The sequence below is a fragment of the Rhodamnia argentea genome, chromosome 8 (assembly GCF_020921035.1).
Source record: "Rhodamnia argentea isolate NSW1041297 chromosome 8, ASM2092103v1, whole genome shotgun sequence".
Classification (NCBI taxonomy): Eukaryota; Viridiplantae; Streptophyta; class Magnoliopsida; order Myrtales; family Myrtaceae; genus Rhodamnia; species Rhodamnia argentea.
In genome coordinates, this window is record NC_063157.1 from 29,688,873 (window position 1) to 29,702,326 (window position 13,454).

Consider the following 13,454-nt stretch of genomic DNA (forward strand, 5'->3'; position numbering starts at 1 on the left):
GAGTCTATATGGTACCACGGCGACTGCAGGCTCGGAGAGGATCACGCGTCTGTTCTGTTCCCATCTTCATTCTCGGGCATTTATTTTTTCGGCTTTTATACTTAGAAAAAGCTAATTCAAATCTATCTAGATATGTAGTTATCCATACATCTCAAAATGACACTCTCTAGCTATCTTTTTCCCGGTTTGCATAAACGACGCAAGCTAAAACAGTCTCCTTAATGGCTCTTAGGAAGCCTACACATGTAGCTAAGACCAGAAATTTCTCAAGAAAATTTCCGCATTTCATTTAGTCAATTGTTATTTTTTTTTTTTTTTCAGACAAACTCGACCTATTAGTTTTCCTTACATAGGGTTGTATACTACTAACGTTCTCATTCCCAAGAGAGCTCTCGTGAGTTGAGGACAGCTCCGGAGGTTATATACAGAGAAGGCTAGCTTCTCCCAAGCGATGTGAAACTCCCTTCCGCAGGGGCTTAACATGCACCCGGATTCACCGCTCTGATACCAGCTAAGGTTCTCATCCCCAAAAGAACTTTTCTGAGTTGAGGGCATATGCAGAGTAGGTTGGTTTGTCCCAAGCGATGGATTGACATAAACGTGAGAAGCAAAGAGACGTCTCCACGCTGCTAAGTAGTTTAGGTTTACGTTAGATAACCGAGAGGACAGAACAGAATAGATAACATTTCTACACGGTACACTTTAAAATGCAGAGCATGCGAATCTTTACGTACAGACCAAAAGCTCAAGCCAGATGGGTTAATCCTCCGTATCTCTAGAACAGTTCAGCATCTCATCGACTGGAACTTCAAAGTTTCCAGTTGCCAACGCAGCTAAAAATGTCACTCTCTGCCTTCTTCTAAAGAAAATGACTTCGCCAATCCTTCAGTCCCACGAACTATTTTCATAGATTCAATTTCAATAGGATCCTTCCGTCGAGGACAGTTACAAGTTGGCAGCAAAATTGCCGAGGTGGTGGGCTAACCAAGTGGTGTCGGGCACAGGTGTAAGCCGGGCGACGAAGTTGCACTACCCCGATTTTACAAAACGACGAAGCTGCCATTACTTTGGCTACTTTTTTTTTGGGGGGAGTAGGGGGTCAAATACTTTGGCTACTATGAATGTTTATCTTATAAAGCTGAAGGAATAAGCCGTGCGCAGGCACGCATTACCATCTTCAAAATGAAACAGATAAAGGCAAAATGTTGCAATTATTACGTGTAACCAAAACCCGAGTGGAAACAGAAAAGGAGAAGAGAATATGAAATCTACAGTTTCATCTTTTGGCTAAGAGTTTGAAGCACAAGGCTTGCCCCGCCTTTCCGGATCATGCGCCCGCCACCGCATCCACCTCTTCTACTCCAAACCTTCCGCTAAATAAAATTTTTAGTCTCAATGACTACAGGAACAACCCAAATCTACACAGCTGCACTGTTTACCCAGGTAAATGCATACAGTATATAGCTCTAAAAAAATTATACCTCTCGTTCTTTTTACATCCTTTCTCCGATTTTTGCTAATGCTATATTGCTAAATTTTATTGTTATTTTAAAACGAACAAACAAAACAATAAATGCAGAGTTCATACAGGGATGGCGGAAAAGAATTACATATGTGCATGTACCACAAAATTCAAACTTCACCTGAATTGCTGCCTTCATTTGCCCAAGATTAAAAAATATTAATGCCGGCTAGGAACTTGAGGGACCAGTGACCTATCTTTAGACGGCGTTGGTCCTGATCAACCTGATATTGTTTGCTCTGTGCCTTGTGATTCGATGCCATTTGTTTCCTTTAGCAGGGAGCTAGGACTTTGGATCTCATCCGTAGGCTTAACATCATTGGGCTCGTCAGCGTTGGCTGGTTTTCCTGCTGCTGTATTCAGAAAATGACATCAGAAACCCCACCACATATCAAACCCGTGCTCTTAACTTAGAGAAGTGTGTAGCAAAGCAATTTAAATATCTGAGATTCATCAAGATTTTGAGCAAATTTAGGACAAGAATATTAACGATAGCAAAAACAGTGATTCTTGCTTCCTGGTACAGCTGTATTATAAGCTCCGAATGAAACGGTATCATAAAGTGTGATTTCACGTGCGAAAGTCTTTCATCCGAGCACACTTATAATCATGCATGTATGCAATAAAAGAAAGCGAGTGCCCAAAAAATGCCACATTGACCTTGAACCTTTTAAAGACAGCCTGATTGCCTGAATGGCCAAGCAGATCATCCTCAAGATAAATAAATGCATTTACAGTGCTGACCTTATTGCGGTCCCGCCAGCCAAGTCCAAAAGGTCGACTGAGAAGGCTTATCTTCCTGGTGGGCAGCTCTTGTGTTGACTCTTGATTACTGCTAAATCTTGGCGAAGATTCTGAATGCAAGGATCTAAAAAGAAACATTAATTTAGAATTATTTTCCCTCAACCAACAGGAGCGAGTGCCAGATTTAGAAGAGTGAAGCATCACATGCACACAACGAGCAGAAGTTCTTTATCCCGTATGTGATACACGTGCCAAACCTTAGTCACCATGAGTGGTGACCGTGGATAAATTAGAAATACAGAAACAAGAACAGCAATTAGACCAGAGAAGTCGACAGCATTACAAGGTCGCAATTGAAAAGCAAGTTTAGACTATGAACTCTGGCTACCTAGATACAATACTGATGCATGACCAGATAGATGCCTGTCTACTGATAAAGAAATGGCACGGATAAATGACTGGATATTTTCTCCACTGATATGTCTTCTTTCTCTATTCATAACCAATGACATAATAACCATATTTGGTTCCACTACCCTGGTTGCGCCTGGTTGGTACTTGAGTACTGTGGCAGTGAATTCCGAGAAGATTCAAGAATTCTCTCTTTGGGGTTCTTATGTTCTTTGTTTCAAACTCTTCAGGGTCTTCCTCATGTACCAGCATAAATATATCTCAAGAAAGGTCAGGACAGCATTAATGGGATTAAACTTGCGAAAGATAATAATTATGCTAACAAATTGGATTTGTTTTTTTGGTCGAATAACAAATTGGAATTGAAAAATGAAATAAAGTAGTGCCAATTTTCGATGCTGCAGCTTCATCGGCAAGGATGAACTACGGCACTTAAGCTGTTCCACTTTAAGCCATACCTTGGGGAAGGTTGCACTTTGACTTGGCCAGACTGATATTGCAAGGTAGCCTCCAACATTGATTCTGCCATTACAGCTCTCTTCTCCATCTCAGCAAGAGAAGCCATTGCTTCCTCATACTTTTCCTGCATAACCACAGCCATTCATCAAAGTTTGTAAACACAATTAGAGTAACATGCAGATAGACATATATCCATTGCCTATGTAGCTATGTAACCTCCTGACAGTGACACTTCTAGAACTTCTAAGTATCTTTTCAGTCACTGTTTCAGCAAAAATGCGGAATAACATAGCTTGTAACAACAGATGATCGTGACGAAATTATAACCAAAATATATTTCATGTGGCAAGTTATCGAAGAACATCATATGCATTTTAAGATTTATCACAAACTCTGTATACGACAGATCCATAACTCAGGAAAATCTCAACGTGTACAGTCAAATAGTTATTCTAGACGATGATATGTTCAAAGAGAAATTCATTATTAGGGTAGAAGACAGGTTCCGAAATGATCAATAGCACTTTTGCACTTTGATGTAAGATTACAACACAACACTACGCAATAATACTGGGGAGAAGACAACATAATTTTGCAATCATGTTGAAGCATAGTAATGTGAAAAATTTTCCACTTGATGTATCTCAACTTTCCTGATGCTTTCTGACAGCCAGTTTCAACCATAAATGGAGGCAATTCTAAAATTCTTACGAACATGGTGTGAAAATAAATACATAAAAATACCTTGAGCAAAAGGCTAACAGAGACTCAGCATTATCAAAATATTTTTTGTAAAAGAAAGGTTAAAAGAGACTCCTTTTTGCCTCCCTCATATAAGTAGCACTAACATTGAAGCGAGTAGTGCTGGCCATCAGTGGCAAAAACTAAAAACCAAGAAGCTGCTCTTATGATACTCATTTTCAATGTTGTAGGTCCTTAAAAAAGCACAGTATAAAGAAAAGCAAGTTGAGTAGGAGTTCTGCAAGAAAGGATATAACAGCGCAGATACTTTGAAAAGCTAAATCAGACGTGCAATGATCATTGGAATTGCTGTTATGTTCTTTATGGCTAATATTTTCCGAGCAGAATGTATGATAATTTGCCCATTTCCGTGTCATATTTATGAGCTATGGAGACTGCCAGTCTTGTTGGGACTTAAGAATTGCACCACTATACAATATGATCGACCTGACGAGATTTAAATGTGCTTGTGCAATGAAATTTGCTTAATTTTAACTGCCATTGGAATCTTAAGATTCTGTTTTGTAAGAGATATATTTCCATTCTCATAACCTAATGCATATACTGCAAGCATATATTGCATAACATTATTACTTCCTGCCATTGATGACACTGCCATTGATGACATCTCATCTCATCAAGGGCAGGAAGTACTGCCTAAATGACCCATACAGGGCAAAGCAGATATTGCATAATATTGTTACTTCCTTCCCTCAATGAATTACTTATATTCTCATAAAATCATTACTCCCCGATCAGCCAAAAAACTTCCCAAAACTAAGGTGCAAGCAAAAGCAGTGACAAACCTGAAGCACTTGAGAAGCATATCTCTGTGCAGCTGCATCTTGCTCAGCAAATCTCCGAGCGTCTTCTGTTACTCGCTGTTCTTGCTCTACCCTCATTAGGACCTAAAATATGGGTGAACATCTTAGTGACCACCACCCCACAATGCAAGAAAGAAAATGCTGAAGAACCGTCAATAGTGGATAAGGAAACAAACCTGAAGCATGGCACTTTCTTGTTCCTGCTTATCAGAAACAACTCGTTGAAGATCAGCAAACTCTTGCTCTAGCTTCTCAACCTGAAACAGTAAGCAAATATAGTTTTGTTTCTTCTCCCTCGAGAGACAGAAAAAAGCCCACTAAAGAAAGTGACTTCACTTGCTTAAGATTTTCCAAGATACTACTGCAAATACTGCCCAGTAAGAAAAGACTGAAGGGGAGGAGGGATCTTTGCCTTTAGAGGCAGTCTGCCAGAGAAAATAACCAATGAAGACACAAAGGTGAGAGGAATCCTCCTTTTTGGGCGCATCCACCAGGGTATTTCATTCCATTTTGTAGAGACAGAAAATTTTAAAGCTCAGGCACTTTCCCCTGCTGAAGGATGACTTCAAAAAACAATTGGTTCCTTTATAGTAGAGATAGAATAGCCAAAAAGTACTCCTAGAGGCTAGTCCGTGAGGTCCAAGAGTGACATATATGACCTCTAGAATTTTATTTGCACATGTTCTCGCTGGAAAATTACATCTACCAACAACCCCCGTTGCGCCCCCCTAAAAAAACAACAATTAAACCATCATAAATTCCCCCCATGTTGACAACGTTATTGTTTATGGAAAAAAGGGTCCAGCTAGACCGAATGTAAACGTTCAGAGTTCCAACTTTCACGTTTTGATGATTGGCGTCCATGTAACCAATTAAAACATTGTCGTGCTCTGTGATTTGGGTGGTATATACGTGACTGATTTTGCAGTAAAATATGACTTCTGTTCTCACAACTCGAGTCACAAAAAAATAAGATAGAAATGCATCAGTCCTCCAGGCTCCAGCCAATTAAAAATCTGGCGACTCAGAGCCAGGGTACTGGTATCTTTACCTTAGCACTCAATTCTCGCCGATTATCCTGCTTGACCATCTCCATTAATGCTGTCTCTAGCTCCTCAGCTCTAGAGAAAAGGCAAAGCTTATAAAATATTAGTGTCATTGCATCACAGCAAATAGTTGGCTCAAAAACAGAGTACATCACAGCAATGCTGTCTTGAATTATCTTAGAATAGCTGCTAAAATTTCCGAAAGATATACATGTGAGTTATATCGTCCATCTATGTCTGAACAAAATGTTACTCAAGGGAGTCCAAATGAGGTGTTTTAAGATAATAGATGCACTCCAAAAACAAAGGAACTGCAAATATACAACCTCAATTTCCTACAGAAGAAAATTCCAAATGGTAATATAAATAGAAGGGAATGGCCTATCGATAGTCTTTAATGAAAATGTGACTTAGGGTAAACTAAGGGGGGAGTTCATCGATTATGGCACATGCCATGCTACAACATTTCATAAAAGAGCTTCAGATAAAATAGATGAAACCTAAGAACAGCAGATCTTTTCTCTTCCAGCAACTTGCAGAGCTCGACCTTCAACCAGACGACCTGCAGTTTAACATGCCTCACAGTAAATGGGAAATTCTAAAGAAGACGCTAGCTGAAAAGCTAGAACAAAAGTAACTTTTCTGGGATGTATGCTTCCATTAACAAGAAAGATTTCTGTCCGAAATCAGATTCATCAAGGACAACAAATGCCCCATACACTTTGACTCTACTATTAGTGAAATTCGAGCGAGACAATAATTGAGACAAAGAAAGATGCATTCGCAGAAGCTCAGGAAAATCTATTGATAGTTCATCTTGAAGCAAGGTTGATGGTTCAACGATTACAACGACAAAATAGACCAAGAAATGAGCAATTTAGGAGGTAGGCTAAGCCTTTCACTTAAATGGCCATAAGAACTCTCAATCAGAAGCACACTAACAATAAATTTGACCTGGCTGGGTTATCTTTCTTTACCCAAAAAAAAACAATAAATTTGACCTGGCTGTGCATAATGCACATAGTTTTCTTAGCAAAATAAACATGTTAAGCTCATTAAAAAGGAAAAGGTAAAAAGTATCTGACATGATTTTTACGACAACATCTAGCTCCTACAATCTCAATCTGGGTTGACCTACCAACATTTACACCTTTAGCTGGCACAATTTCGTATGTAGGATCTTCCAATTTAAATGAGACCATTTATTCTAACTTAGAACTTGAAATTAATGTAGATAACAGACATCTACACCAATGGGATGATCACACAAAATCAACCATTACAATTGTGATATCTGGGGTGCTTAACAGTGTAAGGGTTGGTATTGGATTGATTTGTCTGTTACAGCTACATTAACTTCTAATGGCGAGTGATGGTCAATCCAATCCCTTAAACACACCAGGTATCGAGAAAAAATTTCACAAGGAATAGTTTCTGCCATGATCCTCAGAAGAAAAAGCTTAAATTTGCCAAGTTCAACTCCCCCGTGGAGACAAAGAAATAATTCAAAGTTTCTTTCTTGCAACAGCAGCACATCTTGCATGGCCATCAAGCAACAAAAAAGGACCAGTTAACTTCTTCCTTTCCAACGTATAGTACCTGCTCCTGAAGATCTGGACCTGAATCTATCTCTAAGTCCCCTGTTAAACTGATGACAATTCCATCTGCATTAACAGAGTCAGAATTTGACCGAGATAAATCACCATTTGCCGTTTTACCAACCGATCCTTCTACTTTATCTGTTCCTGCTAGCATTGACTTAGGGTCGTGCTTAAAACCGTATAGTTTTGAGGCCAGACCTTGAGAATCCCTCCAAGCTCGAAGGCCCTTAGATCTTTCCTCAACTGTAGCTCTTACTGCTGCCCGATGCTTATTTCTCAACTCTTGTAACCTCTTTTCATTTACATTTTGGTAGCCCATACAGGCCGTCAAAACAAGTTGGCTGCTATCAAATGTTGATCCAGTCAGTGATTGCAGCAAAGTGACAGCATCTCCGGCATCCTTGGTAGTAACTAATGCAGGTCCTGGAAAAAAAAAAAAAAACTGAAGAAATTAAGTCCTGTAAAAAAAGAAAATCCTCAATAGAAAAGAATTTTATGCAGAAGCTCCACATCCAGAAGGTGCAAAATTTGTTTATTAGCTGTTTATCACCGTACCGTATAGCTCCATCAAAGCAAGCGCAGTTCTGAATAGCATGACACGGTTCCCTTCAAAAAGCAGAACGTCCCAAACTCGAAGAACTGAAATTCATAGAAACAGATTAAATACAGAAATCATCTTTCGAATTTTCCAGCACAAGTATAAGAGGCTTCTGTATGGGCAGCATCATGTCACATAAATAAAAGCAGCAGCATAGAACCTGACCACTTTCCCAGGGTAGCATGTTCATAAAAATGGATAAGAACCATGGTCCTGTAACCCATGCAATCTGCACCCCCAGGAAATCCAGATGATTGACTGCATTGTAGAAGAGTGAAAGAAAAGTATCAAGCAAGCAATTTATAAGGAAACTAAAGAGAGGACCTGAAACTGCAGGTTTAAGAAAACAACGAACCCAATTTGGGAAATCTCTCTCGCACCAACTCCTCGAAAACAAGTTGATCAACCTAATATATGAAAAAAATATATATCACAACAACAGCCTTGTGCAACACACGCATGCGCTGTTTTGACAGTTGGTTTTATCAACATCACTTATAAAGTGAGCAAACATCAAGGGAAATGAAAAGGCCTGTAGCAAAAATGACACCTGAGATTCTATCATCTCTTCAGAGTAGTAGCCATCAAAGTAATCATCAATTATGCCCATCAAAGTCCTGCAGGTAGCAGAACAACATTTAGTAACTGACTCACTGGTGCTACAGATGTATCAGTTTTTTGCCAATATGACTTTGCACTTTGGAAAAGGAAAATTCATGTTTATCATCCTGATAAAAATATTGGACACTTAATTGTGGTCATAAAGCCACAGAGAAACAACCATTTTGGTAAGCATTCATATACCAATGTTCACCACATGCTCACCAGAAGGCATTTTCTTCCGGCATCAGCAAAAGTAGTAAGCCAGCAAAGAAGTTCATAGCCTGCAGGTAAATTCGATGAAGAGAGATGTAGAGAGTCAATTATCTGTTGACCATATATAGTTAGAATTCAAAACCAGAAAATATATCAAAGAACAGAGCGCCAAACATATGAATGACAAATACTTCAAATGGCTGGAACATTTCCCATGATTGACTTATATTTCCCCGTTAAATTGTTCAAAAGAATTTCTTGTGATTAGATATATATTTCAATTGCAGCGTGTTCTCAGACATTATAGAATCCTTTACATGCAGATCTTTTTGTACCACAGCTACTTAATTACCCATATAGCTGCTTTATTCTTGTGTTGAAAAATCACATCTAAGCTTATAATCCAATGAAAATAGCCAAGAGTGTAGTAAAACCATCGAACCCCAAAGCTTATGAAAATGCAACATATTTGTAATTTTGTAATACCGAAAACCTTTTTTAGGTTATCATCCCCCAATATCTACTGATGATACTTAGGATCTAGGGATGGGATGGTTGGCATATGCCGACATGACTTACTTGACACAAACACTAACTGTTATCATTTATGTTAAGTTTGAGCTTAATTCAAACATATCATAAACAAGTCAACCCAATTATAAGCACCAAAAAAAGGTGCTATGAACAGGTCGACCCTCCTGACCTGACCCGTTTGAACGCATTTAAACATGTTCCACTAAGTAAGTTGGGCTATTATTCGAGCAAACAACACATTTTCATAGACAAATTGGCACTATAAGATAGTATTTGTTTAGTCCAGTTTATACAAACTCACAAATGAAAAGCCAACTCTCATTTTTATAAAAGTTAAGTGTGTCAAATTTTGCTGTATATTTAAGAAATGTGTCTAGTTCAAGTCCAAAGATGTGACATCATGATAACGTGCCATGGTTGGATCATGCACATCTGCTCATGCAATTGATTTGACACAACACCATTGCAGCAAAGATACATTAACAGCAAGCCCTACATGATCCAAGGTCTAGATTATTAAACATACTTCTATTCTACCATTGTATTGCTTCTTTTACCATATGTATCTAATTTACTCCCAGCTGAACAAGCACATTGGCTAAAGGTCAGACTAGTCAATGGCTCATGGTCAAGTTGGCAATGGCCATGGATGGATAGCCATCAATATACGACATAATTAGGGACTAAGAAAAAGCAGATTTGGCATGGCCTACTAAGCAAATTTTTGCAGTAAGCACATTAGGACTTTTGCTTTGTAGGTTGTTAAATATGGTATCATGCATAATGCCACAATATAGGACATTTCAGGACACCTACTTACAAAATAGAAGACCCCTTTAATAAAAACTGGCCTTGCTCTGCATAAGACCCAGCACTGTTATCCTTTTCAATATCAGAGTTAGGCGACCTATTACTTTGCCAAAAGTCTAATGCACTGTCCATGGTAGTCGCATTTTTGCCCCACAATAGCACCCAAATCGGAAGGTTTTGGAGCCGCTCTCTGAGCTTGGATTTGCAAGAGAACTTCATCAGTAGGGCATACCGAGAAGCCCCTCCAATAAGCCACATTTGAATTTCCTCCAAGAATACAATGTGTTCTAATTTATAACAAAATTGCGTAAAAAATGTAGGTGATGTTAGATGCAAACTTTATACGTAAAAGTTCAGGTATTACAGCAAGAAAAGTCCCACATTTCACTTTAAAAATAAATCCTAAATGGTAAAAGTCAAAACCAAAAGCCAAACATATGGAACAAGGATCGAACAAAAGATAACGCAAATTAAATACCAAATACTTTCAACCAGTTTAACCCGCAACTCAATCCCTTTGTGATGCTTAGGCCCCATTTTGCTGGCTAGGCGCACATGGCACACTTCTTTGGAACTTAAAAGTACAGTGGAAAAAACTACCAGCTTCTGTAATGTGCCACATAAGAAAAGTCTTTGAATGGGATATGTACCAGAGGGAGAACCATAGTTTAAATGATTAATTAAGTGAGAGGGTGGATGTCCATTAAGGGCCGCACCACAATATTCTGTTGCTAGAAATCGTAGACAGGAGTACGAAGTGAAGAAAATACCTGACAATATCCTACAGATGGATTATGACGTGCATATGCAGTCAACAACCGTCTTAAAGCATTTCTACCATTCTCATCAAGGGCAGGATGACCAGGAAAGGTTCGAGGCAAATCCTGCATTGCCAATGCAATAGAGCAGCCATCATATAAGCGCATACAAGCTCAAGCTCACATCAGATGAAGCGGGATGTAAGGTTTGTGCCATGGATACCTTTTCAATCTGCCCTTTCCATTTTTCAGGTATGTTTATAGAGTCTGCGTTGGAGGCCTTACTGTCTTTATCTGATTGAACCATTTGCTCTTCATCAGTAATTTCAGCATTACTTGGCGGCTTTAACAGATCCTGATAATAGTTTTGCACCCGGCGTGTTTTCACACCGACAAAGGCTTGCCAAAGCTGAAATACAAGCATGGAAGAGCAGAAAAAGTAGATTAGGTGAAACTGTACCTTGTTCCGAAAACACATATCTGGAATATGATATACCTCTCCCCGTAATGCCATTGGCACTCCCCCTCGAACAAGAACCTCCAATTCTTCTTTCCAAGGAAATGAAGATTCTAAAGGAGCATCCACCGTAGCTTCTGGAGCAGTGACATTGGAACTATCGCTGGATACTGAGTCCTGAATGTGATCCGACGACTCTGATTTCTCAACATCATAAAACTCATCCTCTGAGTCCTCTTCAGATGCTCCTTTTGGGGATCGTGCCTCTTCAAACGGAAGAACAAGCTTCGCGCTTTCAGTTGATTGCTCGTTCTTCTTTGTACTGCCCTTTTTCTTTACACGGAGGCTCATCATATCTTCGATAGCACAAAGAGAAGGTCTTATCTCGGTCCATATTTGGACCCTGTGCACTCTTGACTCCTTCGAAGCTGGAAGTTCTTTTTCTAAAACATTGCTGGTGAAACCTTCAGAACCAGACTTGTCAACAGTAGGTTCACCTCCTTCAACACCATCCTTCAAATGGTCATTTGCGTCTTGGTTGTGCTCCAAGATAGTGCCATCTATTTCTGAAGCTAAAGCATTAACAGGCAGTTGAGCAGTTTCTGCTTGGTGTTCAAGGAAATTATTCCATCTCTCTGATCTTTCTTCCTCTTCCTCCTAAAACAAGAACATCAAATAATAACTACTGTTTTCTTCACCAAAAGTATCACTGATGAAAGTCTCTGTCAATTCTTAGGATAACTAAAATTGAGGGGTGTGTAGATCAATGGCTAAGAACCACAGAAATAGCCTCTTAATATACTGGAGAACAAAAAAAAAAAAAGAACTAAACTGCTTAAACGAGATTTTCAATTGGTCAAGAATTGGCAAAAGTTAAGCACTCCATAACTTTTCAACGTAGTGGTCATTTGAGATCCACAGCATCATACAGCGAGCTACAGAATATGCAGAAGAAAATGAGCAGCCAAAACCTTGTAGATGTTTGCATATTCTCGATATCTCTGCACATGTTGAGGTCTCACAGCAAAGCCATATGCATCCCTGCCAGAACAAGCTGTTATCAGTTTATCGTCCTCAGCTCACAACATTACAGCCCGTCTCCAACATAGCATGTGCAGTCATCATGTCACAGACAAGCAGAATAAACAACAATTTAAGCTCAAAAGTCCCCCACAGAACAGATCCCAAAGAAGTCTAGCTTAACCACGACCCAGCTGGGTTTTACCTGCAATCAGCTTCCAAGGACGTCCTGCTCAGGCTAGACAACAACATAATCTGTTCAAAACATAGCTTCTACTTCCCATAGTGCTCAACATTACATTGGCGGAATCGAAATTTCCCATAAACAATCACACATTCAGCTTATGACCATAGACGATCCTTACTACTTATCAAAAGGAGCAAAAGAACAAAATTAAAAAAAAAAAAAAAAAAGGCATAAAAAAGAAAAAAGAGGAAACGTTCAACTCCGTGCGCACTATCCAGTAAAAACAACGAATCCGTAGACGACCGAGCTACCGCGACATTTCGGAACTTTGACTGGACCGGTCGCACGACCGAATTTCACTCGATTGCGGCCAGAGGATGCACAAAGAACCAATGCGATCCGAGGAGGAGCAGCCCCGATGCTGAGGACGCACTGGTCCCGGAAACGACGCGATTCTCGAATCGAATCGCGGAACAAAGAAAACGAAGGCGAGCCAACGGGGATAGATCCGAAAAAGCGAAAAGTGAGGAGGAGGTGGGGGGGGAGGGGAGGGGACGCGTGGATGGGGGATTACCTCTTGTGCTCGAAGGCGATGACGGGGCTAACGACTTGGGCCTTCATTGGTGGACCGATTTGATTGGGCGAGGCTCTAGAGAGAGAGAGAGAGAGAGAGAGAGACTTCAATGCTTCTTCTGCGCCCTTCGTCTTCTTCGGGGTAGCAGAGCAGGAGATCGAGATGGCTGCTCCTGGATTCTCTGCAACTGAATTCTAGAGAGAGAGAGAGAGAGAGAGTGAGGGGGAGACAGAGAGAGAGAGTGTGGGCTAAGCGAAGGGGGAGGAGGCACATGCAGATGGCGAGATTATCGTTGCCGTTTCCCCTCATGTGACGATCTCGTGATACGATGGGAGCTCCTCGCGAAAAACCA

The 13,454-nt window shown here is 40.0% G+C and overlaps 1 protein-coding gene across 3 annotated transcripts; it reads right to left on the minus strand.

The window, feature by feature from the left end:
* Positions 1 to 1,400: 1,400 nt before the first annotated feature.
* On the minus strand, positions 1,401 to 13,454 carry LOC115754088 (TBC1 domain family member 2A-like). Of its 3 annotated transcripts, XM_030693013.2 has the most exons (19): positions 13,103 to 13,453; positions 12,293 to 12,362; positions 11,361 to 11,978; positions 11,088 to 11,273; positions 10,877 to 10,990; positions 8,772 to 8,830; positions 8,497 to 8,563; positions 8,302 to 8,353; positions 8,112 to 8,204; positions 7,904 to 7,987; positions 7,547 to 7,771; positions 7,347 to 7,411; positions 6,248 to 6,309; positions 5,753 to 5,822; positions 4,878 to 4,958; positions 4,684 to 4,785; positions 3,136 to 3,260; positions 2,267 to 2,390; positions 1,401 to 1,875 (listed from the first exon to the last, which is right to left on the minus strand). In XM_030693013.2, exons 1-19 carry the CDS (start codon positions 13,147 to 13,149, stop codon positions 1,795 to 1,797), a joined length of 2,325 nt encoding a protein of 774 aa, XP_030548873.2. In that variant the 5' UTR covers positions 13,150 to 13,453; the 3' UTR covers positions 1,401 to 1,794. The 3 variants fall into 3 exon arrangements, with proteins under 3 accessions (XP_030548873.2, XP_030548870.2, XP_048139821.1); XM_030693010.2 differs by having other exon boundaries at positions 7,347 to 7,771; positions 13,103 to 13,454; XM_048283864.1 differs by lacking the exon at positions 13,103 to 13,453 and adding an exon at positions 12,547 to 12,692 and having other exon boundaries at positions 7,347 to 7,771.

What these genes read in the sequence shown, in the direction of transcription:
- LOC115754088 (XM_030693010.2), bottom strand. Translation starts at nt 13,149, where the DNA reads ATGAAGGCCCAAGTCGTTAGCCCCGTCATCGCCTTCGAGCACAAGAG. An exon ending in AATATGCAAACATCTACAAG is followed by an intron (nt 11,979 to 12,292) that starts GTTTTGGCTGCT and finishes TTCTTGTTTTAG; the next exon opens with GAGGAAGAGGAAGAAAGATC. An exon ending in GGAAAGGGCAGATTGAAAAG is followed by an intron (nt 10,991 to 11,087) that starts GTATCCATGGCA and finishes TTGGCAATGCAG; the next exon opens with GATTTGCCTCGAACCTTTCC.